The sequence below is a fragment of the Anabas testudineus genome, chromosome 14 (assembly GCF_900324465.2).
Source record: "Anabas testudineus chromosome 14, fAnaTes1.2, whole genome shotgun sequence".
Lineage (NCBI taxonomy): Eukaryota > Metazoa > Chordata > Actinopteri > Anabantiformes > Anabantidae > Anabas > Anabas testudineus.
Genome location: NC_046623.1, coordinates 13,305,784 through 13,332,328, shown reverse-complemented (window position 1 = coordinate 13,332,328; position 26,545 = coordinate 13,305,784). Strand labels below are relative to the sequence as shown.

The window sequence follows — 26,545 nt, the reverse complement described above, 5'->3', positions numbered from 1 at the left end:
TATTTTGAACAGTTTCAAGTCAACTGGGCATGAATGGGAAGGATTCCAGTGGGCCAGTGAGATAAAGACCTTGCTTGTCTGCAGTGAGAGATAATCTGGCATCTGCCCTGTAACCTGAAGATTACTCTCCTCTCATCAGGACCGGTGGAGGGGACCGCTGCCAATCCATCTGCTCCTAAATCCAAACCGAATGAAGCCCAAATTGCCAGAGATAACCTGAATTAGACCGCGGGTACTTTCAGCATAAAAGCTTCTCTGCTAAGTTTGTAAAGGAAAAGGTAGGCCTACACATTGTTTGGAGACATAATGTATATCTCAAAGAAGATTAACGCAATTTCAATCTCTGGTCCAGGTGGATTAATATAAGTCAAAATAGCGTAAAAGTAGAATAACGAACAAAGAAACGTCTGTTTTCTTTAATACCATGAGGAACAGGTATAGAGCATTGCCCAGACTGTTTTTATTTTGAAGAAATCCCCGGAAGTCACTGAAATTTCCACTCGTTTGACTCTCATCCAGGCGCTCATCTCACCTCACTCTTCTTCCAATTCCAGCTGCGTTTGAGGCGCATGGATTAGTGAGTAAAAAAAAGTGGACGTTTCTATTCTGGCTGACTTTTTTGCAGCCAGTGTTTGTTCAGGAGATGTGACTTGGATTGATGTTGCACAGTCGGATCCTCGTTATTTATTTGTCTTCATCATTTTTCGCTTCTTTGGTGCGACGGAGCAATGTCGAGTGGCATCGGGAGTAAAACTTGAGCGGCGCGCTGGCACGGCACGTCAGGTGTTTGGGCGCATGGATAAAGGTGGTTTCTTTCTGTCATGGTGTCAGTGTCGGCGGTGAGTTCACCTGGAGCACTATGGAGGGAAGAAAGACACTTTTGTTCTTTCTTCTCTTGGCGGCGCAGCTCTGTCTGAGCTCAGCACAAGTCCTGAGAATCGGTAAGCGCAACAGCTGTTTACGCACGGTGTTGACGAGTGAGGGATTCAGGATTTAGGTTGAGACAGAACTAACAGAAGTGTACGTTGCAGGAGTTGTTTCATTTTAATGCAGAGACAGGGGAACATCTCAGGTGTGTGGCACCAAAATGGAAACGACTGCACCTCCACCTGTTTTTACCTGTTTAAATGATCTCTGTGCCTTTTTGTGACGTTTTATTGTTTGGTGTCAAACGTGTGATTGTAATTTTCCTTTTATGTTTGTTCAGTAGTTTGAGATTTGTGTTCCACTAAAACTGATTGTGGGATTACTTATCCGCTTATTATTATCTAAGAGTTTATAGTCAAGGCAAGGTTATGTCAGTATAGTGTCAAAGATGACCTGCAACAAAGGACTTATGTCTCCTGGTTAGTTCAGGTCAGAGCCTGCACCTGCGACCTCTCAGCCCACACGTACTGGGTACACAGACCAGTCTGGTGGAAAACAAAGCTTGTGAAAATATGTGAGGGAAATAAATGAAACACTAACTCTATGTGAGTAACTACAACTAAAATCTGTGATGATCCATGTTGAATTTTGCCTTTTCGATGGTACTAAAAACATCATCTTTTATTGATGATTCACCTTGAGCAGAAAATATTTTGTTGGCAATGATAATTTTGTCTTTTTCTTTTCTTAAATATACTTTGGATAGTGGAGAATTTTTAATGTTGGATACTAGATTTATGAATTAGGCATTAGCTCATTTAAATTCCAATTCGATTTAAAGTTACATTATAGAGAACTGTTTGTGCTTATTGTGAAATGCCCACACACACACACACACACACACACACACACACACACACACACACACACACACACACACACACACACACACACAGGTGCACACTAATAGATTATTGATTCCTCCCTGAGGACTCATCTGTCTGTTGGGGCATTTTTATTTAAAACATGTCCACCAGCAGCTGATCGTCACAAGCACTGAAACCTATCCATCACTGAGACGCATGTAATATAGGCAGCGAGTGCGATGTCATCGTCCTCAGCCTTGCTGTCATAGGCCACGTAGTGGTATTAACTGCGGTGAGAGAACTTCACCTAGGCTTGATTAGAAAGGGGGAGGCAGGTGAGGAATGTGGGCTGTGTTCATTATCTAAGCGTCTCATTTTCAGGCTTTGAATCAGACCAGAGTCAAACAGTAATATGTGGATCTAATTGCCTGAATAAATTGAGAATAGGTGTTACTGCCACCTATTCTTAACCTGAAGAGATGTAAACTAGGGGAGGTTCACATACAGTAGTCATCCTGTATCTGTTGCACTGATAATAAGTGTATATATGCATGAATTAATGAAGATACAGTAACGTTATTTTACACCAAAGCATTCAATATTTCCTCTTTTAAAAGTTTAACTGATGGACGTGGTCTCCCGTACCTCATTGATCCTCCATGTTTTCTGGTTTCCACGTCACTATTCTCTCTCTACGTCTCCCTTTGGACAACAATTGTATGTGGAGCTCTCAACTTCTCAAATATAAGGTGAACACAGAGGAACTTTTCCACTCGAGCAAATGAATGTCAAAACAGCCTTTTAGTGTCAAATTCGGAATATGAATCATTCTGCACTGTGAAGCTCAAACATTCAAGAAACTGTTCAACAAACTGTTCAACTGTGACAGTTTCTGAATTTAAATATAGATTTTGCTGTTTCTCATCTCTAATAAACTCACTCACCTACTATTGGGTCTTTCTATAAACTGGAACTCTTAAAATGTCCTATTTCTGTCTGCAGACTGTATTTTGTATATCTGGAAAACATCTCGATGTACAGTATGCTTGTCTCTTTTTAGCATGGACAGCATTTGCTCCTTTTATCGAGTAAGGTTCACAACTGCACATGTAGAGGTTTTATGAGCTGGAGTTTAGCTCTGGGTCACGCATTAATATTCAGGACCATTCGAGAGCAATACGTTCAGCTTTGATGGTTCAACTCAGAACCCACTGAACAATCCCCATTCACACAGCTGGGAAAGATTTACATCCATAGACGCTACTACCAGTGTCTGTGCAGGCACATTAAAGTATGTGTGAGGAAAAAAAATCACTGAATTACAAAGCTGGGCAGCAGGTGTTGATTTTTTGTTAAATCAAATTGCTTAAGTTAAGTTGGAGCTGCAGTTTACATTTATAAAAAGGGCGCCTGCTTAATTTAATCCAGTTCTTTTTGCTTTAACAACTGGCCATTAGGAGAATAAATGAAACTCTGCTCAGCCAAATTGCGAGAGTTTTTGAAAAGTTAGCTTCACTTCTGTTAAAGATATGTACACAGCATACTGTGGAATTGGCTTCCTTAGTAGTGTGATCATTTATCATGCTGGCGGACGCCCAGAACTTTCCTGTTGTGAGAGTTGAGAGGGAGCTGTAGTGTGTCATTGAACAGCAAGAATAACATTGCTGTTCACTGTATGTATTGTTCTTGTGGTCTCATGAGGCTTTTTTTTTTTGTAAAATGCAGATTAAGTTACGGCTGAGGAGAGAAACACTTCTGCCTATGACTTTATTTGTCTGACTGAATGACACTCGTTTCTGGATGAATTTGAAATCAAATGTTGCAATTAAGAAAAAGTGTCTTATAGCCTTTGTTCAGAAACCATTACAGCTGATTTCTGAACCAGATGCATCTTATGGCGAGACTTTGTATAAAACCATTCTTCTCTCACATCGTTTTAACTTATCTAAGTGCACACTAAGAGGATTTTGATGTAGGACATAATGACTTTCAGAGATAAGTCCTTTTGGTGCCTTTGCAGTCATTGTCAGTTATTCCTGACTCTTCTTGCTTCCATTTTTCTCCTTTTCACATCTGTCTCTACATCTCTGATTTGCATATTTGCCTTGTTTGCCCCTCGATATGTTGTCAGGAACTAAATGTTTACCATGTATTTGGAGCCAGAACAACAGGGTGCCGTGAAATGTCTGTCATTCACTTTGACACCTGAGACCCCCTTTTTACCCTCCCAGATGCATTTCTTCCTGCCTGTAGCTACATTAGCTCTTGAAAGCCGTGCGAATCCCCGTTTTCAGAGATATATCGATAGTTTCTGTCACTGTCATCAAAAAGCAGAAGTGTGTTACAATGCACAGTAACCACACCAGTGTGCTCTAAAAGGTGTTGAGCAGCAGTTTGCCCTCTAATGAAAAGTTGTGCTAAATAAAAAATAATACACTGAGCATGTTTTTTGGTGATCACCATTTTGAGGAGGTTTTGTTTTCGTCGTCTTTGTTCTGACCCACTTGTAAAATAGGAAATGCTGAATCTTACACTGTTTCATTTCACCAAAGCTCAGCCCTGTGTTTTCATCTCTGTACTGTAATCTGTATAACATATTATTTTCCTTTCTGTATAACAGCTTTCTCCTCTGCTTTGAACCACCTAATGAACAAAACCTATAAAACACTTTTAAACAGCACAGTTCTTACACAAACATTAATCACCACTGAGGCAAAGGATGGAAAATGTTATATTTTCTGTTTACACTCTTCCTTAATTTGGCCATAATGAGCTACTCTGTGTTTTAAGCAGCCTCGGTGCATGATGAGTGTTGTATTTTATGCAGATCAAATCTACCTGCAAACCCCAGGTGCATGTTAAAAGGCATTTCTGGAGTCCATGGAGTCCATTTATGCAGTCTTGTAGGACAGATGGATGTGTGTTCCGGAGGCAAATTATTCCTCATTATGTGGCAGCTGAATGAATGAATGAATGCTTTTACTGCTCTGAGGTACATTTATTCATTTGAAAGCAAAAAAAAAAAAAAAAAAACACCTTGTTTTAACAAAATCTAATTTTTATGACTGCAGCAGTCACAACCCACAGTAGAGTTCAAACTGTTCTGCAGGAGAGGATGAAGCTTGACTAATGTCAAACATAATTTAGTTTATTTATTTATTAAGTGAGATGGATGATGTGAGATTCTCAATGTACACAAACACACAGTGACAGACATCAATATCTCCCCTGTGGGTTGTTGAAGAGACTGGTCAGGCCTGTATGCAGTGTCCACTAACGTGTATGTTGTGCAAATGAATGGAAATAATTTAATATGCATTAAGCATGCATAGAAACCCAAACAGATAAGTCATTTAGTGTCTTCTGTGGGTGTGACGTGCATTAGCATTGATCACGCTTCCCAACTTAAACGGCCAGATGTTTTATCAGTTTGCTCATTTACTTTTTGTCAAGCATGTACGTTGTGACTAAGCTGAGTTCAGCTAAGGCTCACAGAGCTCCTGGGGCCATACTGCTGTATATGTACAGCAATTAGAAGCTGGATGAGTGTCAAGCTGCAACAAGACCACTTGCCATAAAAAAGCCACTTTGAAATTGTCCATTTACTGTTCTTTTTTTTTTTTTTGACTCAGCTTTCAAAAGTCTGTTCTGAACCTTCACAAGAAGCTCTTGAAGCCCTTTTTTTTATTTCCTGCCCTTTCTTGCCTTTGAGTCTACACTTCACATCTTCTGCTCCCACATGACAGGATGTTGATGAGGAGTTTGGGGGCAATTTCAGAAGTCTGAACAGCATTGTTTCTTCAGAGCCTGCTGACAGCTGGTCCATGCACACGTGTTCTGCGTTGGCCTTGGATTGGTGCACTGTAAAAGTGAGCGCAATGCCTCAAAGACACCTTCGAATCTGTGTGACTTTCTCTCCACATTGGGTAGTAAAGTGTTTATAATAGTCACTATGCCTCGGAGGAAAAATTGTGATAGTACACTTAATATTCATCTAAATTTGCATGCTTCTGTGGGAATTTCAAATTAATTCTCTGCTTATGGAATATTGAACCTGGAAGCATTGGAACTACAAATATTATCCTTTTATTGCAGATGTAACATATTTATAGCTTTGTTTATGACTGGCAGAGCTGTTCTGCATAAATTGAACTATCTGAAATCACCCTCATTACATCAGGCTGCCACAAACATTTGCTGTAATTTTATTTTGCTATTTTTTACAACACATATCTAAGAATGTTGCACACCTTGTCTGGCTTACTGCAGAGCCATGCAACTGTTTTTGTGTGCCCTATCCATGGCTGTCATCTGTGATTTGTATGAACATTTATTCCACTGCAGTGTGTTGTATTGTTGTATAATATGATAACACTTTTTGTGAAATGGCACTAATTCAATTTAATATGCCATGCTTTGTAAAGGGGTTGGAACTAGATCTATATTTTAATAACATTTCCTCAAATGACTTGTGGTTTGCCAGCAAAAGACTTGTTTCACCTCTGACCTTATAGAAAATTGCTGCAGACAATTCAGACCTATTTACATATTATTAACTTTTCCAATTGCAGACTTGATGAATAAAGCAGTTTAATAACTTCTAAGTAAATTAACTTCTGTGAAGACATTTAGGCTCCAAAACATTAGATACCTATGAGGATTTATTAATGATCTTAATTAACTTACTTATCTGTCTTCAGTAAAAAGTGATAAACTGTGTGCATTTGATAAAATAAGAGACGTTTATCAGTACAAGTTAGTTGTGCTGCAACTTTGCTGAGTCAAGAACAAGCAGTTGTTGATTGAAATGTGAAGTCCATTAATAGGGAGAGGTAATTAACATTTTATAATTATCCTAGCTGCTCTCAGATGTTTTTTCATGATGATCTTCATTTCTGGAGTCTCTTCGTCTTTTAATATGTTTCATGTTGCCCTTTATACATTATGTTCTGTTTGTGAATGTCTTGCCTTGTTAGGTTTGTGTGGTGGGATTTGAAAGGCAGAATTCCTCAACCCACACGAGCACGGAGTCTATTAAATTAAGATCTGTTATCACCAAGACTGCAGTTACATTGTTTGTGACAGTTATTATTAAAGCTTCAGCTCCCTCTGTTCTCTCTATTAAACTTTCAACTCCTCCATCTTCATGTGCAGGTGGTATTTTTGAGACCCGGGAAAGTGAGTTAGTGAGTATGGACGAGCTGGCGTTCAAGTTTGCTGTAAATAACATAAACCGCAACAAGACTCTGATGCCAAATACAACTCTTACCTACGACATTCAGAGGATCAACCTCTTTGATGGCTTTGAGGCTTCCAGGAGAGGTATGAAATAAACGACACCATGTGAGCTGCAACATTTGAACTTACTTTAGCATTTATAAGCAGTACACCAGCTTTTAATTATACTATAATGCACTTGGTACCTGGTTTGCAATGGAAATTGGCTGTGAGACACTCTCATGTGTAACTGTCACTAAATCTGATGATGTTATTCTTTCCCACCAGTGTGTGACCAGCTAGCCCTCGGGGTGGTTGCGGTGTTCGGTCCTTCTCACAGCTCCTCGGTCAGTGCTGTTCAGTCCATCTGCAACGCCCTTGAGGTTCCTCACATCCAGACTCGCTGGAAACACCCCTCAGTAGACAACAAAGACACCTTTTTTATCAACTTGTATCCTGAGTACACCGCCATCGCCAGGGCCATCCTGGATGTTGTCACTTTCTTCAAATGGAGGAAGCTAACGGTGGTCTATGAGGACAGTACAGGTAGGGCCCGACGTCTTTATCACTTGCAAGCCTGGTGACTTAGGAATCTATATATATAATATATATCTGAACTGCTGCTACTGCTGTTCTGGATCATAGACACATTTGACAGCACCTCTCTACATGTTTTTGGAGCTTATTTCTAGTAAATAATATTTGAAAACAGTGAAAAAAACAGTATCTTTAACCTGTAATATAGTCTATAAATAATAAATACACAACATTTAAAAGATTTATCATATCCTTGGAAATCCTGTCTCTTGTTATAATAACAATCTTACAACCACGTATCACCATGCTCAACCCCTCTCAAAAATATTCTGTTTCTTAATACCTACAACAATAACTGAATGACTATATTTTCTTTTGATTTTATTGTTGCATATCAACTGTATAGTTACATGACATTTAACAGAAAAGAACTAGGGAGGTAGAAGAGGTCAAAAATGCTGGCTTGTCTTCTCCAAACCTTACAATATATTCAGAGGTCATGGTTAGAGTTGCTTACACAACAGAGGTCCACTGTCTTTCACGTTCACCTTCCTCATGCTGACCAGTGAACCCAATCTGTTGCAGGGCACCAGTGCCTCATATCTAACATCTGCCAGTATTCCTGCCCTCTGACTTGAGACTGCTGAGAGCCAAACCACACAAACACCGATGGCCTGAAATCCTGCCGTGTCCTGTACAGAGCCCTTGCCCATGACCTAGCGAATATGAAACGCTGCTGTTGAAATGTCATAGTTTATGGATTTTTTTTTTTTTTTTTGCCATTTATTTTCAATGAGAAATTCTTTATTTTTTTCTGAAATGTCACACAGACGCACACCTGCACAGTTACATTACACACTGTTGACTACACATTTTGAAGATACAGGAAGATTGCACACAGATTATACAACACAGGTGTGTGTGTGTGTGTGTGCTCTGATGTATTGAAAAACTAAAGCACCAGAATCTGTGAACAAAATGTAGGAAGTTATGCAAGAAGTTGGGGACCAGGTGATACAGTGCATGGGGATAACATCCCTCAGTTTAGGGATAGTGGTCCCCATGAGTGCAAGCACATGACTCCCTCAAGTGTCCTGAAAAAGACACTGAACTTCAGGAGACATGATCGGTTACTTGCCGTAAAGTGTGATATGTCACACATCCCTCCCGCAGGGAAAGAGGGAAACACAATGTCCAGGACAGGTTTAATTAAATGTATAACCTATTTTTTGTTGTTCTTGTTGTTTATTTATAGGTTTGATGCGGATGCAGGAGTTGATTAAGGCTCCAGCAAAGTTCAACTTAAAGGTCAAAATTCGCCAGCTCACACCGGGTAACCAAGACGCTCGACCACTGTTGAAGGAACTGAAAAAAGACAAGGAGTTCTTCATTATCTTTGACTGCTCCTATCGCATGGCCGCAGAGCTCCTGAAGCAGGTTTGTCCAGGGATTTATCAAAATGTCTTGTTTTTGTTTTCTGCACATTTCCTTCCTTAAAGGAGAACATATTAAATGATCATTTTCAACACCATGTTGAAAGCTTGTTTACTAGGACTTTGTGATTGATATAACAGCCATTAAAGGAGAGGAAAAAGAAGTGTTGTTGAGTTGCCTCATCAGGATGAAACAGCACTTCCCTTATAAGTGACAATTTTAAATGATCCACAGCTTGTTCACCATCACATGCATCGCTAGTATTTAGGCAAAGCTCATTTAACTTAGACGGTAATGTACAGTAGATGATTTATGAAATTAACAGGCGTGCTTAATAATGTATTTGTGGCTATTCTTGTTTGCAGTGACTCTAAAACCCTGAAGGAAGCAGTTTTTGCATCATTAGAAAAGCTTCAGTTTTCTGCAGGCCTGATACCTCACATGCAATTTGTGTTAGTTTGTTGTCATTGTGTTTGTATAAAAAGCAAAAAACAAAGAAAAGTGAAGATGCGAGACAGTAGTTTTAGCGCTATTTAAAATAAGCAACACAGCCTGACATTTTCTTTATTGCTTCTTTTCATTCTTTTTTTTTTTCAGCTTTCATCAATGGGAATGATGACTGAGTACTATCATTTCTTCTTCACGACTTTGGTGAGTTGGAAAAGCACACAGTCCGAGTTGTTTTGCTGAAGAAACTAGACGTATTATTTGCAGACGACAATAAACAAGTGTCTATCATTTGACCTTGGCACTGGCTTTATAAATTCCCTGTGACTCACCAATGAAAGCCTGAGAACAGACACACTGTACTGCAGCTTAAATGGCCATCCTGCTCGTTCTCTCTCTGTCACATACATGCTCTCCCCTTCCAGGATTTGTTTGCCTTAGATTTGGAGCCATACCGCTACAGCGGCGTTAACATGACTGGTTTCAGACTGCTAAACATAGACGACCCTTGGGTAGCCTCTACAATGGACAAGTGGGCCATGGAAAGACTGCAGGGTCCCAAACAAGAAAGTGGCCTGTTGGATGGAGTCATGACTGTAATCACCATGCTGTTATTTTGATCTTTAGTTGTGTAATGCACATAGTTTTTGAGTGTGTGTGTTTTAGGGATGCCAACATCTTCATCACACTTCTTTTTTTTTGCAGACAGACGCAGCTTTGATGTATGATGCCGTGTTCATGGTTGCTGTTGCATCTCAGCGGGCCACTCAGATGACCGTCAGCTCCCTGCAGTGTCACCGCCACAAACCGTGGCGCTTCGGACCGCGCTTCATGAACCTCTTCAAAGAGGTCAGTGCCATTAAAGGGCTCGAATCACAGAGAAGTACAAGCCCTGTTGCATCACAAGCATGACTTAAGTAAGCGTTGTGGCTTTTAACTTAACCGCCATGCATTTTTGATGATGCGTTTCAGCTTCATAAGCACAAGATCTTTTAAATTCCCCACGTGTAAAATTCATCACAACTGGATGTCTGATCATTTGATGTGATATCTTGCTTTAGTGGTTCCTTCTGACAGGCCGTGCCTCGCTTCTGAAAGTACACAACATGAAAACGTACGGTATTTATGTCCTTATAAGCTGAAAGCATGTGGCCCGGCTTGACAGTCAGACTGGATGCCTACAGACAGAAATGAGGCCTTTGATGCATGAGTGTTTTGATCTCTTAAGTCTTAAATCCAGCATAGGACCATTGCCTGCCATGGAGAGAGAACATTATCATTCAATCCCCTCACTTATATTATCCCTCTCACTTCCTCCTTCTCTCTCGCTTTCTTCTTCTTTGCATCACAGCCTCTCTCTCTTCTACGGCTTTTCATTTTGTTTGCCACTGCCCATCCTTTGAAGCATCTGTCCTCCTGTGCTATTCATCACTCGATAAGAGCCTTTATGATGGCAAGAACCAGTAATATGTCTCTCGCAGCACTCAATTAAAAACCATTTCTGACAAGAGAGTGCACAATATGAGGACACAGCTTTCATTTCAATGAGTGAAATTAAACCCTGGGCACTGTAATGTGTTATTTCTTTGTCTCGGCTATTTTTGTTAACAATAGTCAGTGGGTTTCTGTGAACAGTATTAGTGAATTTCTATTTTTAATGTCGAACATGAACATGTTTCATATTCAATGTGCATCATTTTATGGCAGATAACAATCGTCAAATGTCAACTTCTACACCTGCAGAGACATGTTTCTCAGATTCACTTTATTTATTTTTGCAGATCTTTTTTTAAGCTTTTAATTTTATTATTATCAAATACAGGTCTTCATTCGCATGAGAAAGAAAACTTACTATTCTTTTTGCTTTAGCTATGACTCAATGTTCCATGTGTTTAGGTTCAAAACCTACTTGTTCCAAAATTGAAATCTGTCTTGCAGCAATTCATGCATTTCTGTTCTAATTCAACTTGAATTAGGACAAGTTGGAGGTGCCTTTATGTAACCTTGGCACTACCGATGTTTTAAATTAGTAGTATGCACAAATATACTGTAAGTTATTTACAAAAAACCTTGATGAATGAATATTAATTGAAAATTAAAATGTATCATCAGGCACCATAGACACATTTAAAAGTACATGTGTTGCTAAATTACATTTAATACCCTAATAGAGGTTTCAAATATGAAATTTAACAATCCACAGAGAACAACTATCACACTCAGTGCATCCAGGGACTTTGTTCACAAGAACCTGTCTCCCATTTCTTTCTTTTTATTATCCTTCTTTGCAGGCACAGTGGGATGGATTGACAGGCCACATTGTTCTTAATAAGACAGATGGCCTGAGGAGAGACTTTGATTTGGACATCATCAGCCTCAAAGAGGATGGCACTGCCAGGGTGAGCACAGAGGCCTGAAACATCCTAATTACACCACTCTCATGCTGATTCTACGCTGTCTGATTCATTCCATTAGGGCATGTGTGTACTGTGTAGATTTAATTTCCTCTTTTCATCCACATATTTCATTTGCTTTATATTAGTTGAGTTATGGATGTGAAGAATGCTGCAACAACTGATTTTATTTGATTTTTTTACTACGTCTTTGCTTCATGTTACCTTTGTCACGTTTTCAAAAGGGTATTGTGGAAGGTGGAAGTCGACTCACGAAAAGGTGGATCAAGGTTTGTGCCAGTACCTTGTATAGTCCAAGCATTTGGTGTTTGCCCCCCTCTCTCTGCTGCACCTCCCTGCTTCTTGCCTCGTCAACTTTGTTCCTCTTCACTGATTTTGTGTACAGCGGTGCCATGTGCTGTATTTGACATTTCAGTTTTCCCTGTGTTTGGGCCCTGGCAGTCCTCTGACACTTGTCAAAACTTTATCGGCAGTTTTAGAAACATTTGAAATTTCCTTTGTTTGTGTCGACATGGCAACATTTCCATTAAAATAGGACATTTTGTATGAATGTGATGTCTTTCCATTTCCACAGCTCATGGCTGTGAGTCATAAGTGACCAATAAGTCAATTAATCTGGCAGAGCCTTCACTTTCACAAAGATTTGTCAGTCCACTGTAATGTACTTCATTATTAGACTGCCTTCATTCTGTCATGGAAATTATACGGGCTACCACTACTTAATTGCTTGTTGAATTACCCATAGACCCGTGCACAAGTTAATCGTTTTTTTATAGTCAAATCAAACTTTTTTTGTGTCTATTTATCTAATAATCATCATTAGATTTTTTATTTGCTGAGGTTTACATCACCTCTTAATATCACACAAATGATATTGTTGCTTAGTGGTCATTTATTTTTTCTTTATATTCTAATACATAGTTAATATCAGACATTAATATCCATCTGCTTGAGATGTGCAGCTATATAGGGAGGCGGCAGCTGTTGAGGTGCAGAAGCTGTGTAATATGTCATTTTAATTTCATTCAGTACTTTTAGCCCTCAAAAGCTTCCCTTCAAAGAAAACGCTGCTATATGGTAAGCACATCACATAAAACGTTTGACTTTATGGTCATGAAAAATGAATTATCAGTCCGTTGCAGTTGTGTTAGTTCTTGGGCACTGGAGTGTTAAATACACTCTGAAGAGCTTGATGGAACTAAACAAAGTCTCCTGGGAAGTAAAGTATTTCCCCTTCAAGTTGTTGACTTTCCGAAAATAAGGGTTTCTTCCCTCTCAGTCTTCTTGGCCCTGGTCTCCTTCTCTATGGTAACCGTTTCCTGATTTGGTTCTGGATGGAGATGAGCTGTAGGATTCCTAGACAACATTTTTCTCCCAGCATAAGAGAGAATTTCTGTCAGCTCTTTGTTGTTTGGAGCTACTCTGGTATGCACAATGAATTCTCAGTGCTCTACCAAGTAAACTTAGACGTTTAAAAGATGACGACTGCATGCTGTGTGACGCTGCGCGCTGTATTTTAGCATTGATTTCACTGGCTTCGTGGGATTACTTTATTTTTTTCTTCAAACCTTTTTGATAGAGAATGATATTTGTCAACATAATGTTTCATAACATACAGTGTGAGCTAGATTTTGTGAAACATTTTGGTTTTTGATTTTGTGCAGTGTGAGACTAAAATACCCTCCACACTTCCAAAAATATTGTTCTCATTCTGTCCATTTATCTTTGAGATTGAGAACAATGCAATTAATTAAATCCAGCCCCATTCACTGTGTTCCTCATCTGCTGTGTGCTCAGAGATAAGGCAGATTTATGGACTCCTGCACAGAGTGGACCCTTGCGAAAAGTGTCACAGTGGATATATAGAGTGCTTTTAGCAAGGTTATAAGTGAGCACATTTTCTATCTGTCTGGCTTGCTGAACAGAATAAAAAAAAGAATATTATCTTTTCTAATAGGTAGCCCGCCGTAACCCTTTTCTCATGTATAAATTGTGAAAAATGAGACTGTACCGCGCAGCTCAGATGGAACTCGTGTTCACTAACACTCATCTTCATATGTGGTGGATGAATTAACAGGCCATTGGTTCTGAATTAAAATATTCAGCTTCATTCCTTTATGTTCGCCTACTGCATAGCAACAAGGGGAAAGCATTTCAGTATCTCTCGCTTCAGTTCTATTAATAATGAATCCTGATCATTTAATGCACTTAACTTTATTGCATTACTGGTGTGAACCCACCTGACCTTTGCTCAGCTCTTAGCTAGCGAGGAGATTTGAAATGGTCAAAATCCAGCTGCCAGAAGCCTGTTCTAATCTGATAACTGTCTGGATTATAGCGCTCTGATGAACCGGACACTCTCATTCACACTCTTACTGTGACAGTACGGAGTGCAACCGCCTCGCGGTTTACTATCCCCCAGACCCTGAATTATCCCGCCCTTCTTCATTCATACTGTCCCTGCTGGCATCAACTCCTCACTGTCATATTGAAGTAGGGCAGCTAATAACAGTTATTATTGACACTGTGGATTACACTGATTAATTATTTAATCTAAAAACATAAAACAAAAAGCTGATTTAAAAAAGATGTAATATCATTAAAGCTACTGTGCAACTAAGGACACGCTGCGGTTCCACCACTGATGTTAATTTTTGATTTGGGTATAAGCACTGTTCACAGCAAAAAGAGCTTGTTCAAATCCGTGAGTCACCCTAGTGCCTTTCTGTGTGGAGTTTGCACGTTCTCCCTGTGCCTGCATGGGTTCACTCCAGGTTAGTTAGTGATTCTAAATTTCTCATAGGTGGAAGTTTAGGATTTGAGTCCTGTAATTGACTGGCAACCTGTCCAGGGTGTACCCTGCCTCTTGTCCAGTTACAGCTGGGATTGGCTCCAGCATCTCTGACACTCATCACGAAAAGCAGTTAAGAGAATGGATGGATAATAAAAGTATAATTTGGTACAGTCTGAAAACTATCTAATCAGTAATATTATCAGTTTGGCCTTTTTTTTTTTTTTTGCTTAAAACATGAATAAAACAATTGATAATAAATAAAAAATAATTGCAGATTATGATTTTCTTTTTTGTTCATGAACATATCATTTCATAACATACACCAAAGTAAGTTATCGCACAGTAATGTTTATTAATTTTAATATATATTTATCGTTCTTTAATATTTTATGCACAATGCATTTAAATTGCAATTTTTCCTGATATCAGTAGGATTTATTTCAGGTTTAAACAGAATAAGACATAAATGCTAACATATCTCTATGTCACTCCAAAGCAGTAACTCATCATCAAGAAATTGCTGTCTTCCAATTGTTGTGAAAAACAGCTTTGTTGTTCAGACGGCACAATATGTTCAGTACCTGAGAGTCAGATAAATCGATAGAAATGATATTGGCTTTCTCCAGAATGGCTGTAAACTTTTACCTGACACACACAATCAGCAATTCCATTTGGAACAAGCCACCTCTTCATTTTCATATTCACCGTACATAAAACAAAGCTTGCGGCACTTTGCCCAGAATCATCAGAGCAAAGCTCAGCGAAAGGAAATGTTGTAGAATAGAGTGAATGGAGCAGAAGGTTGAAAAGAAGCCAGGAGAGTCAGATCTTTTAACCTTTGTACTTATTTTTCATTTTTCTGTTCGACGAATCAGAAAATATGATTAATATGCAGTGTACTGGAGCAGTTTCTAGTTCCCTGTTAAGACATAGACACTAAATCGGCCTGTGAATAATTGGTATGGAAAATAATAAGAATCAGCTTCTCAATCAGAAACGAGCTTCTAAAAAGAAACAAATACAGTCGTGCTCACAGCTTATGTGTATACACCAGACACACAGATGTCTTCCACAGTGACTCCAGTGTCAAATGTATAACTTCTTTGAACGTGGTTCAATAAATCTGAAGCTGTGTTTGTCTTTCCAGATTGCTGTGTGGAACTCGTACAGGGGGATGAACCTGACGGAGAAGTCCAACCGAGACAAGAATAACAATGTGACAGACTCTCTGGCTAACAGGACTCTTATTGTCACCACTATACTGGTGAGGAGGAAGGTTAAACAGAGGACAGCACAGGGAGGAAGAGGGGGTTACATATGGGAGGAGAGGAAAATGCAATGCTGGGGGAACCTGTGGGAAACAAGGTTTTAAATAGTTTAAATTTGTAAATTCACAAATGAATTATGCACAAAAAGTAAGTAATCCAAGGGTCATCAGTAACTGGTGAAGTAGTGAAGAATCTTCTATGGTTAAAATATCTACGTTTAGATTTAGTAATATACCTTAACTTTTTTTTTCACATAGGAAAATCCATATGTGATGTATAAAAAGTCGGACAAGGAGCTGGCTGGGAATGATCGTTTCGAGGGTTACTGCCTGGACCTGTTGAAGGAGCTCTCCAACATCTTGGGTTTTACATATGAAGTCCGCCTGGTGGCTGATGGGAAATATGGCGCTCAGAATGACAAGGGGGAGTGGAACGGGATGGTCCGAGAGCTGATCGATCACGTGAGTGAAAGAAAAGAACGATGACTCCTGAACCCTAGTGGAGCATGATGTCTAAAACTGAAATCTTCAAGTAAAGTACACAATTTCTACTGGGACAGAATCGCTGCTTTCACATTAAATAGACAAACAATAATGGAAAAGGCTGTTTACAGTTGAGTTCACAGATATGAACAAAACCCATGGAGAGTGATGCATTTATCTACCTGCAGTTTTTTTTATTGCTTTCTTTGATAATGTCAGTTAAGAGGTGATGTTAGCATGTGGACCAGGTACACCCTCTTCAAGTATGAGTTATGAATCATTTTTGATGCCACTAGTCCAGAAGAAAATCTCTTTTTCACTCTCATTGCTCTTTATTAGTCTCTCTTGTGTCTCCAGTAGATTAACCAGGGTTTCACATATATTCACACACCGACACTTGAGCCTTTCTCTCTTTCAGGTTGCAGACCTTGCTGTGGCTCCCTTGACCATCACCTATGTCAGAGAGAAAGTCATTGACTTCTCTAAGCCCTTCATGACTTTAGGTATCAGCATCCTCTACCGCAAACCTAACGGCACCAACCCGGGAGTGTTCTCTTTCCTTAATCCTCTTTCCCCGGACATCTGGATGTATGTGCTGCTAGCCTGCACAGGAGTTAGCTGTGTGCTCTTCGTGATTGCAAGGTAAGAGGATGGATTGATGCAGTTTGATAATGAAATGATGTATGATGGAATAAAAAAGTATAGGGGTTGCTGAGGGTGTACAGTAGGATGTATAGGTTGGTTGCTTACTAGAGTCCATTGCTAGAGTTAGATTTTCTACAACCTGTCTTATTAATAATGTGAATTAAAAGTTTAGTACAACGGAAAGAAAACCGGGAGATAGGGCCAGCTCTGAGCATTTTCAAATGATCTAGATTAATACTTGAGATATGATACGTGACAGCACTTCAGCTAATTTCCAAATTTTAAGTATTCTAAAATAACCAAAAATATGCTTCTGGCAGTGTCAACTGCTAGTTAGGCTTTTATTGTGGTGGTTAAGTATCCAGCAGTAATTGCAACCTCACTCTTTACCTACCATTCAGATAGTGTATAAAACCCCTGCAAGCAGCACCTAGCAACCTGTAAGAGAAATTGATTTGTTTCGTAAATCAAAATGCAAATCAAGGTGAAGTGTGGGTTGCACTAAAAAAACTGGAAGCCTGCAATGATGTGAAGTGCATAACTAGTGTTCACTACTGTCGAGATCAGCTACAGTACATTCATCATAAATCTCATTCTGTTGTTTTCTTGTCTTGCAGGTTTACCCCATACGAGTGGTACAACCCACATCCGTGCAACCCATCCTCGACCCTAATACAGAACAATTTTACTTTACTTAACAGTTTCTGGTTTGGTATAGGAGCTCTCATGAGGCAAGGTACAAAATACTTCCTGCTCTATACAGTGTTTTCTGTTCTGATTTTGTCTCTACCCCCCAAACTTAAGATATCGCATTGTTATTAACAACTTTTTAGTAATGAGATTTTGGCCTGGTTAAATCTGACATTTCTAACTGGACAGTCAGCCAACCCAGTGACCCAAGACCACAGTAAAATGGCAATGATTTTACTGATAACAAACTGCATGGCCGAATCACAAACAAGCTGTACTGTAATCTATGCGTCTGAGTGGCCTATTATGCTTAATGTTTGTGTAGCAAGTGCATCTGTGTGTGTAGCTTGGTGGTTTACAGTGGCCTTGAGCGTTCTGTTAGATGCTGGTGCTGACGAGTAACTGCAGCCTTAAATCCACTGCATGACTATTAAACCAAACCTCCAGAACCTGTGTTTTACTTTAAAAGCATCATTGAACATTTGCTCACCCCAAGTGAAAAAGATGAAGCAGAAATAAATCTTCACAAAACCAGGACATTCTTCAATTACATTACAAGAAGACAAATTAAGGTGCTATGTGATGTTACAGTTGTAAATTTCATTACATTTGTGTAGTATAATCAAAAAGTAATGACATGTTCCCTCATTTTCTGTAAATTCAACTGGCTTTTGTTTGTCACTCTTCTAACTAATTGTGTTTCTTTTGTCCTGTGTTTGCTTTTTCTCGCCGGTCAAATTTTCTTTTATATTTTTTGGCAACTTAGTGTTTTGCACCAAACAAGTCGTGCAGAGGAAGAAAATAGACACGCTGTATGGAGAGCTGTACAATTTATCATTTTGAACTGAGGTGAAAATTCAGTTGGGACTCTGGTGTGAATCCATTTCTTAAGATAACCCCATTGGGTACTTCAATTTACTTTGGAAAAAAAGATTTTTTTCACTGGTTTTGTTTTTTAGGAGAGCATCCAAAGCACAAACTGTAATACCATTCTTGTTATAACCTGCTCATCTTAACACATTCTCTACCACATTATGAACATTTTTTCTACCCTCCCTAAATCTAATCCTTAATCTTTCTCTTTATTAAAAACCTTTAACTTTTAGGCTCTTTTTTTTTTACATTTTATTCTCCAACACAATGCTTCCAGGCTCTGAGCTGATGCCAAAGGCTCTGTCCACTCGTATAGTTGGAGGCATCTGGTGGTTCTTTACCCTAATCATCATCTCCTCCTACACCGCCAACTTGGCTGCTTTCCTCACGGTGGAACGAATGGACGCCCCCATCGACTCAGCAGACGACCTGGCAAAACAGACCAGGATTGAATACGGGGCAGTGAGGGATGGATCTACTATGACCTTCTTCAAGGTAAAGTTGATGTAGGCTCCTGCATGCTGCTTTCGGTATAAGCGTGTCTGCATCTAAAGTAGTTAGTAGTAGTAAAGGAGTATCTAAACACAAATAGGAAAGTGCAGTAGGTGAAATTACTCTGATGAACTAACTGCTTCTTCTAAATGTATTCAAAAGTCCTATCAAATTATGTTGTGCATATTGGTGAAAAGTTTTTAAAAGTATTGATGCAGTAATCTAGTGAAAGCTTTAATATATGGACAATATATTTTCTCTATATTGAATATATTAATGCACACATAAAAATGAGAACATTTGCATCATTGATGAAATATCTATCTTTATGTCAAACCAAGACAGTTATAAAGCCCTATTTTTTTGAGTTAAGCTCAGCAAAATAGCTAGTTTGCTTAGAAAAGTTTGCTTAATTTCCCTGGTAATTACACTTTGCATTAGATATAAATCCCTAACTTCCCCCTATAATTAGCCATATAATGTCAAGTACAAACTGAGAGGTGTTTTATAAAAAGCTTACAAGCTGAAAATAGACCAGTGGTTTCTCCATAATTTTGAAATACCAAATATGATGTTGAGGCGGCTTTGACTCAGGAGGTGAAAAAGTTATCCAGTATTTGCAGGGTTCAGTGACTAGATCCCTGGCTCCACCAGTCTATGTCAAGATGTCCTTGGGCAACAAACTGAACCCCAAGTTGCTCCTGGTGTGATCATTCATCACTAATAAGTTGCTTTGGATGGAAGTGTCCAAATGATTGACAAATCCAATAACTAATGAACCAACACTGAGGTAATAAACTACTAGACACTACTTTCTCTATACTAGGTGTGTGATACATTTGTGGTTCATGCATTACTTAAGTAAATATCCAACATCCAAAAGAAAATGTGTAGTTTCCTCCCGTGTGGTCTTCTGTTTTTGTCCTGTCATGTGAGCTACTCCTGCATTTTGTAAGTTCCCATGACAAGAAAAAAACATGTAAAGATGTAGGCAGTTAAAAAGTGCATATTAGATCTGCAGGGCAGTTGTGCTTTGAGGCGTATGTGTAGAAGATAAACATATGTTAACTTAGTTTGTATTATATAATTTATTGTATTATATAATTTATCACTGTACTGATGTCCTCAGGCAGGGCTGTCGCTTCCTTCCCCCACTGCCACCCACTTTCCTTGCATCCTGGTGGCTCAGCAGGGGTGATCCATGCAGGGCTTTATCCTCCCAGATTGCAGCCAGTGATTACGACTGCCTGGATAGGAAGAAGCAGGCTGTGTTGATGGCTCAAACAAATTGAATCAGCTGGAGGAGATTTAGAACACAGCTGTCCCATTTTCTCTGACTGAGCAAGAAGAAACACACACACATACAGTATATGAATACAGAGACACACACTCAAAGACAAGGTCCCACACATCTGGCTTACGATTCCATCTGATGTATAACGAAGTACATGCACTGTATTGTGAGCGTGCAGCCACAAACACAGGCACCAGAAATGCAAATGCGTAGCTCATCTTACTAACTTCTGCCTGTTTGGCTCCTTTGCCAGAAATCAAAGATCTCCACCTATGAAAAGATGTGGACGTTTATGAGCAGCAGGCAAAACACTGCATTGGTTAAAAACAACAAGGAAGGCATCACCCGGGTTCTGACCACTGACTACGCCATGCTGATGGAGTCCACCAGCATCGAGTACATCAGCCAGAGAAATTGCAACCTCACACAGATTGGAGGTCTCATAGACTCCAAGGGCTATGGCGTGGGAACTCCTATTGGTAAGAACAATACTTTTACCTGTCAGCAAAAGCTCTGCAGAACAACCGATTAGGAAAACCCACAGTCATACATATCACTTTTTAATATTTTGTTAGATTATGGAGGATTTATTAGGACTCCACATACACTGAAAAGCTTTGTTGTAAATAGATATTGACAGAGAGAGAAGTTCAGAGATGTTCTTGTTTAAGTTTAACACAATACAACTCTGATAGACTGCACCCATTTAGACTTGTAGAAAGGCCAAAGGCAAGAATACAGTATGCTGCATAAATCACGCTCGTATACAAACTGTTAGGAGAATATTAAAAGGTATTAAAGGCCTTTGGAAAATTGTGTTACTAGAATAGTTTACTTGAAGGCTTCCATTCATTAGGAATTTGCATTTTTATACTTGAGGAGTTTAAGTACAGAGCTGCTATCCTCAACATGCAAATGCATTTTCATCTAAGAGAAGATGAAGAAGAAGCATCACAGCTATTAGTGGCCAGTTGAGCACTGGATGCAAGTCAACCTGCAGGACCGTGTTTGCAGTCGTCCTCTTTGGATGTATACTTATTGAGTGCTTCACGTCATATATATCTGTTTGTTTGCTTGTTTTTTTGCATTTTAAACAGCAAGCATACAAATGCAAATTGAAGTTATATCCTCAAGATACACATAAATTCATGTGTACTGTCTCATAAGCTTGAATTTCTTTTAAACCCTGTAAACAAAGTACAAACAAAGCAATGGGAGCCCTCCACAGGGCAGCCATATTTAGTTAATGGTAAATTTAAAGGTATTTGTGAAGAATGACCAGTAGTTACCGTGTAGCCTGATTGTGTCAGTATATATATATGTCCTTCTATTTGCCTTCCGTCTCGTCAGGCTCTCCATACAGGGATAAAGTGACCATCGCCATTCTTCAGCTACAGGAAGAAGGGAAGCTGCACATGATGAAGGAGAAATGGTGGAGGGGCAATGGCTGTCCGGAGGAGGACAACAAGGAGGCCAATGCTCTGGGCGTGGAAAACATTGGTGGTATCTTCATTGTCCTGGCTGCTGGTCTGGTCCTGTCTGTGTTTGTGGCTATTGGCGAGTTCATCTACAAGGCCCGCAAGAACGCCGACATAGAGGAGGTGAGTGAGGATAAGACCCCGTTAGTCTTCTGTTGAGGGATGATGACAAATGGCTGGATTAAAAGTTATTCTCCACTCTGAGGAATCTCGTAATGAACCGATTCTGTTGATGTTTCATTGAAAAATAAGGGATGTAGTTTAATTAACTGTATTTTATTTTAAGACACAAAAATATTTATGCAAATTTATCCTGACACATCTTCAGAGACCGAGGACAAGCAATGTTTTGTTTAGTTTCTCTTTGTACGTTACTAATTAATATTTTCTGACTATAGAGGCACATGTTAGATGGTGTTTGCTTGATGAAAAATGAATTTCCTCAAAATCATATTTGCAACATAAGTCAATTCGATGGGTTTATAACTTATCAGTGTCTGCCAGGAATAATAAGTTGGTATCTTCATTTGACAGACAACTAAACCAATCACTCCTTATTATTTGTGTCACCTTTTTATTTTATATGTCACATGCAGTATGACTCTTTAATGAATGTGCTGTCAGTACTGGATTTCACTGAATTTACAGCAGTTACTGTGATGAGACAACTACAAATTATTTTAGTGTTATTTAGTGGAAGGTCTGCCTGATTATTGCCAAAACAAGAACTGCCCCTTCCCCTAAGAGAAACAATACCATGTTGTACCATACCACACTGTTAGTTTGTCATTTCTTTTGTTTTTCTTATTTGTTTTTATAATTCTTTCTTATCAGGATATTTAACTTTTTCACTTTTTTGTTTTGTTTTGTGTTTTCGTCTTTATCCTCTTTTCTTTGCATTCTTGCATCAGGCCTTTTGTTTCTTTTACGGGGTACAATCTCGTCAGTTTCAGCGCCGCGGCTCTACCTCGTCCTCTGGCACGTCCTTATCCACTGATCTGGAGAGCGGCAGGCTACTGGGGGATGACACAGAGTAGCCAAGGCTACACATCACAAACACTCTCTAGACGATAGGTTTGTAACGAGGTGTCCTTTATATCTGCCCCTGTTAAAAATACCCCAACAGGGGCAGAGCACCTGTGTCAGCCAATCCCAGTTAACATTACCATTTTACCATCAACAGCTGATCCTTGGGCCCATGTTGCTTCCTTACTAAATGTTTCATTCATTTTCAGAAGTCCTTTTTGTTTGGTAGCATCCTGTGGTAGTGCTCCTCTCATCCACATGCTCCTGTTACAGTATATTTAGACTGATGATATTTGTTTTTAGCTCAAATGTATTAAACTTTATTAAAGTTTGCAATATGTGACATTTAAACTCATAGAAGGAGAACAAAGCACCACTACAGTGCTTCCTTGTTGGTGTTTTTTTTTGCTTGCAGTGGTTAAGTTGCCTTCTTATATGAGCCCAACATTCATTGTCGGTTAAGTAGGCATTTGTGTATACTTAAGAGGCAGCCTTCAAAGGTCTATAGGGAAATCAAAAGATAGGAAAAGTTATTTGTATAGTTTCCTCCTCATTAATCTCTTTGGTAGACTGGTTCGGTTGGCTGATATTCAGATAACAGTGATGGAACAACATGTCGGGTTAACGTGTCCCCCGACACTGATCCAAATAACTGGTTGTGACTGTGGGCCACTTTAGCTGAAGGAGTGATGGATGGGATCGCAGAGAGATTCAGACTTACAAGGTCTTCACTGCACCACAGGAGTGACCTCGTTGTCCAGTCACAACGAGGCCCAGTTGACTGTCCAGTCAAGTTGACATAAGAACATAGAGTTTAACTTTTTACAATATTCAACCACCTCCAAAAAAACAAACAAGGATACGATTCCTGTTGTCTTCTGATTTTAGTAGGCTCTCTTCACTGGTACTGAGTGTTACTGATGTTCGTGGGAAACCCTGCAGGAATCTATATTCATTTGTGAAGCCTTAGGCAAAGAGTGAGGATAAAAGAGGAAGACCTTCTGTGGTCCTTGAATGTAAAGACCAAAAAATGAGGTGACTCTGTGCTGCGAATAATAATTTGTACATTTTGTGAGCACACCCTGAGGAGGAGAGAAAAAGAAAAGGCAAATAAACATGATTGAAGATTAATGTGTTCAATGCATTGTATTATTCTGCAGAATCAAATAAGCCTAAGGCTTCTCATTTCAGATTGCCCACTCTTTGATAATTTCAAATAATTAACATAATATGAATTCATAGCTCCCTGCGTGAGGATGTTGCATTGCAGACATTGTCCTTCATCTCATGTCTGTGTAACTTGGTTTTCTGATGAGGTTTTAGATGTTAAAGTTTTTTTTCTAAAAAAACCCTTTTAGATAAATCTAATTTCTGGTGTTTTTCAGACTTTAGAGCTAACTTGCATTCAACAACTGACTGCTCAAATTCAGCTGCAGGCAAGCTTCTAGAAGCTACTGCTAATTTTCAAGGCTAAATAAAATGAAACTTCCTCTGGATTAAACCTAAAATAGTTACGTTTTTCGTAGTTAATCCAATTATAGAGCTGCAGTAATTTTTATGTTTATGTGCACAGCCTTAAACTCATTAACACATTTCATAAAGGTCAGTGGACGTCAGTTTTATTGGTGTGTGTGCAGCCAGGCGTTTAATTGTTGTTCTCTTTGTCAGTGTGCGTCTTTAAGCACCATGATGGAAGACTTGGGCATCTCCCTGCAGTGCTACAAAGGCATTCGGAGAAGGTCGCGTCCACACAGTGGAGCAAGGTCAACTTGCATCTTCTGTCAACCAAAACCTGCTGCAAAGAGAGAGGGAAGGAGACGAGACTCCAGCACTTGAGCTATGAGAGACTATTATATGACAGCTTTCCAGACCCGCAGATTTATTCGTGGGCCTCAGAATGATAAAAAGTTGTTTCCTCATCACCCCTAACTTATTACTGTATGCATATGGATAATACTGTACACTGAGTATTATACTTTAGATGTAGTTTATAAAGTCTCTGCCTTGTGTCAGCATTGAAAATATTAAAACAGCTGATTGATTAACAGAATGAAAACTCGTGCAGTAAAAACCATTGCTGTTCCCGCATGGCTGTAGTACACTGAGCAGTTTGCGGAGTTGGATCTGCACACTTTATAGATTCTCCCAGTGTGTAAATGTATGACAAGTTCACTCATTTTCAGAGTATAAAAGATTTTTGCATTTTTTTAAACTGTTGTCCAATTTCTTGTTGTTGTTGTTTGTGCTTGGCAGTGGTGTGCGTGTGCCAGGTAAAAAGGTAGCTCCAGAACAGATTGCCGAGCCAACGCTGGCCAGTGAAAAGAGATAAAGACGTCTAAGGAAAGTCAGGAACACACCTGCTGTTTTATACCCTTCAAGCACCAACATCACAGACATCAAACCCCTCGCACACACTCGCACACATGCACATAATCTTACAAATGCGTGTGATCATGAAATATTGCTGTCTGTGCACCAGAGAAAGGATATGATACAGAGGGAGGGAAAAAACAAAATGAGAAGCTGTTTGTGAGAAGTGTGAAATTCTCAGGAGGTCAAGGACAAAACACAGTTTCCTTGTTCTCTGGCAGTATCCGCCGCGTTTTTCAAGAGTTTTTTCAGTTTGCAGTTGTCGAATCTGAAAGCCTGAAGGGAAATCTTGTCTACATATAGTGACAGTGGATCCCAGTGGATGTGCACATTCAGAAAAGTAGAAGACTTCTGCCACACTGAGTTTTTTATGTTCCATATGTAACTCACGACAGATTTAAGAATTTTAATGAATTGTGATCCATAGACACAACGATAATTCTGTATTAACGTGACATCTTTGGAATTGCAGGTTGGAGGATTAAATACTTAGTTTGAAAAACTTAAAGTTTTTTGTATTCACCACTCCACCACACCAATTTAAACCAGGACGACCGCTAACAGCAGGCAGGGAGAATGAGGAATGAAAATGTTCTTAGCAGCCTCAGCACAGTTACCTCTCTGCAGCATTAACGCATCGAGCATCAGTGTCAATAACTGCCCTCCCTTAAATGTAGATTATAATAGTATACTTCTAATCACCCCCCTGGGAAAGTGGCTGAACTCTGCTAATCAGGACCTGTGCTGTTGCTTGTTATTGTTTTATCTTTTTTTTTTTTTTTGCATGCTCTTAATTTCCTCTGTGTTCTTTGCTGCGGCTACATTATTTTTATTCCATATAACCTCAGGTTTGTTTCTGTCCTCTAAAGAGGGCCTCCGGGTAAAATAAATTATTCAGACAACAAAGAATGTAAGAGTTCACTTATGCCCATTGTCTCTTAGCCACCTCTCGCCTAAACTATTTAATCACATCTTCTCACCAGCTCTGTTCACTAATTCTCCTGTTCTTTTTTTTTATCCTATTAGATTTACTACACACCTACCCTTTACTCTGTCAGGGAACTGGATGTGTACTATGTGTTCTCTCGGAAAAGGTTTCAAAACGCTGTTCCTCAGTTTTCCTGACACTTGGGAAATTGTGTTATTAGTTAAATAAAGTAAAGAATACAATTTAACATGTTCCATGACCAAATATCTATCAGAAACAAACAGTAGAGACCAAGAAAGAATAAATGAAATCTCAATCCAGTCCTTTATCAATAATGACTTTCAAAACTGACCACTGACTCCCAGCTTTTAGCAGCTAATGCAGTGACATTTCAAACAGGACAAGAGCAATAAATGGATAAAT

The 26,545-nt window shown here is 39.3% G+C and overlaps 1 protein-coding gene across 2 annotated transcripts; it reads left to right on the top strand.

The window, feature by feature from the left end:
* The first annotated feature begins 859 nt into the window (after window positions 1-859).
* grik1a (glutamate receptor, ionotropic, kainate 1a) lies at window positions 860-24,753 on the top strand. Of its 2 annotated transcripts, XM_026371981.1 has the most exons (17): window positions 860-941; window positions 6,888-7,055; window positions 7,239-7,496; window positions 8,743-8,924; window positions 9,519-9,572; window positions 9,794-9,964; window positions 10,074-10,217; window positions 11,660-11,767; window positions 12,007-12,051; window positions 15,724-15,840; window positions 16,102-16,305; window positions 16,745-16,968; window positions 17,589-17,707; window positions 18,812-19,029; window positions 20,574-20,799; window positions 21,671-21,921; window positions 24,493-24,753. In XM_026371981.1, the coding sequence occupies exons 1-17, from the start codon at window positions 860-862 to the stop codon at window positions 24,658-24,660; spliced, it is 2,739 nt and encodes a 912-aa protein (XP_026227766.1). In that variant the 3' UTR covers window positions 24,661-24,753. The 2 variants fall into 2 exon arrangements, with proteins under 2 accessions (XP_026227766.1, XP_026227767.1); XM_026371982.1 differs by lacking the exon at window positions 12,007-12,051.
* Window positions 24,754-26,545: the final 1,792 nt, after the last annotated feature.

What these genes read in the sequence shown, in the direction of transcription:
- grik1a (XM_026371981.1), top strand. Translation starts at nt 860, where the DNA reads ATGGAGGGAAGAAAGACACTTTTGTTCTTTCTTCTCTTGGCGGCGCAG. An exon ending in TTATTGTCACCACTATACTG is followed by an intron (nt 15,841 to 16,101) that starts GTGAGGAGGAAG and finishes TTTTTCACATAG; the next exon opens with GAAAATCCATATGTGATGTA. An exon ending in AGAACGCCGACATAGAGGAG is followed by an intron (nt 21,922 to 24,492) that starts GTGAGTGAGGAT and finishes TCTCTTTGTCAG; the next exon opens with TGTGCGTCTTTAAGCACCAT.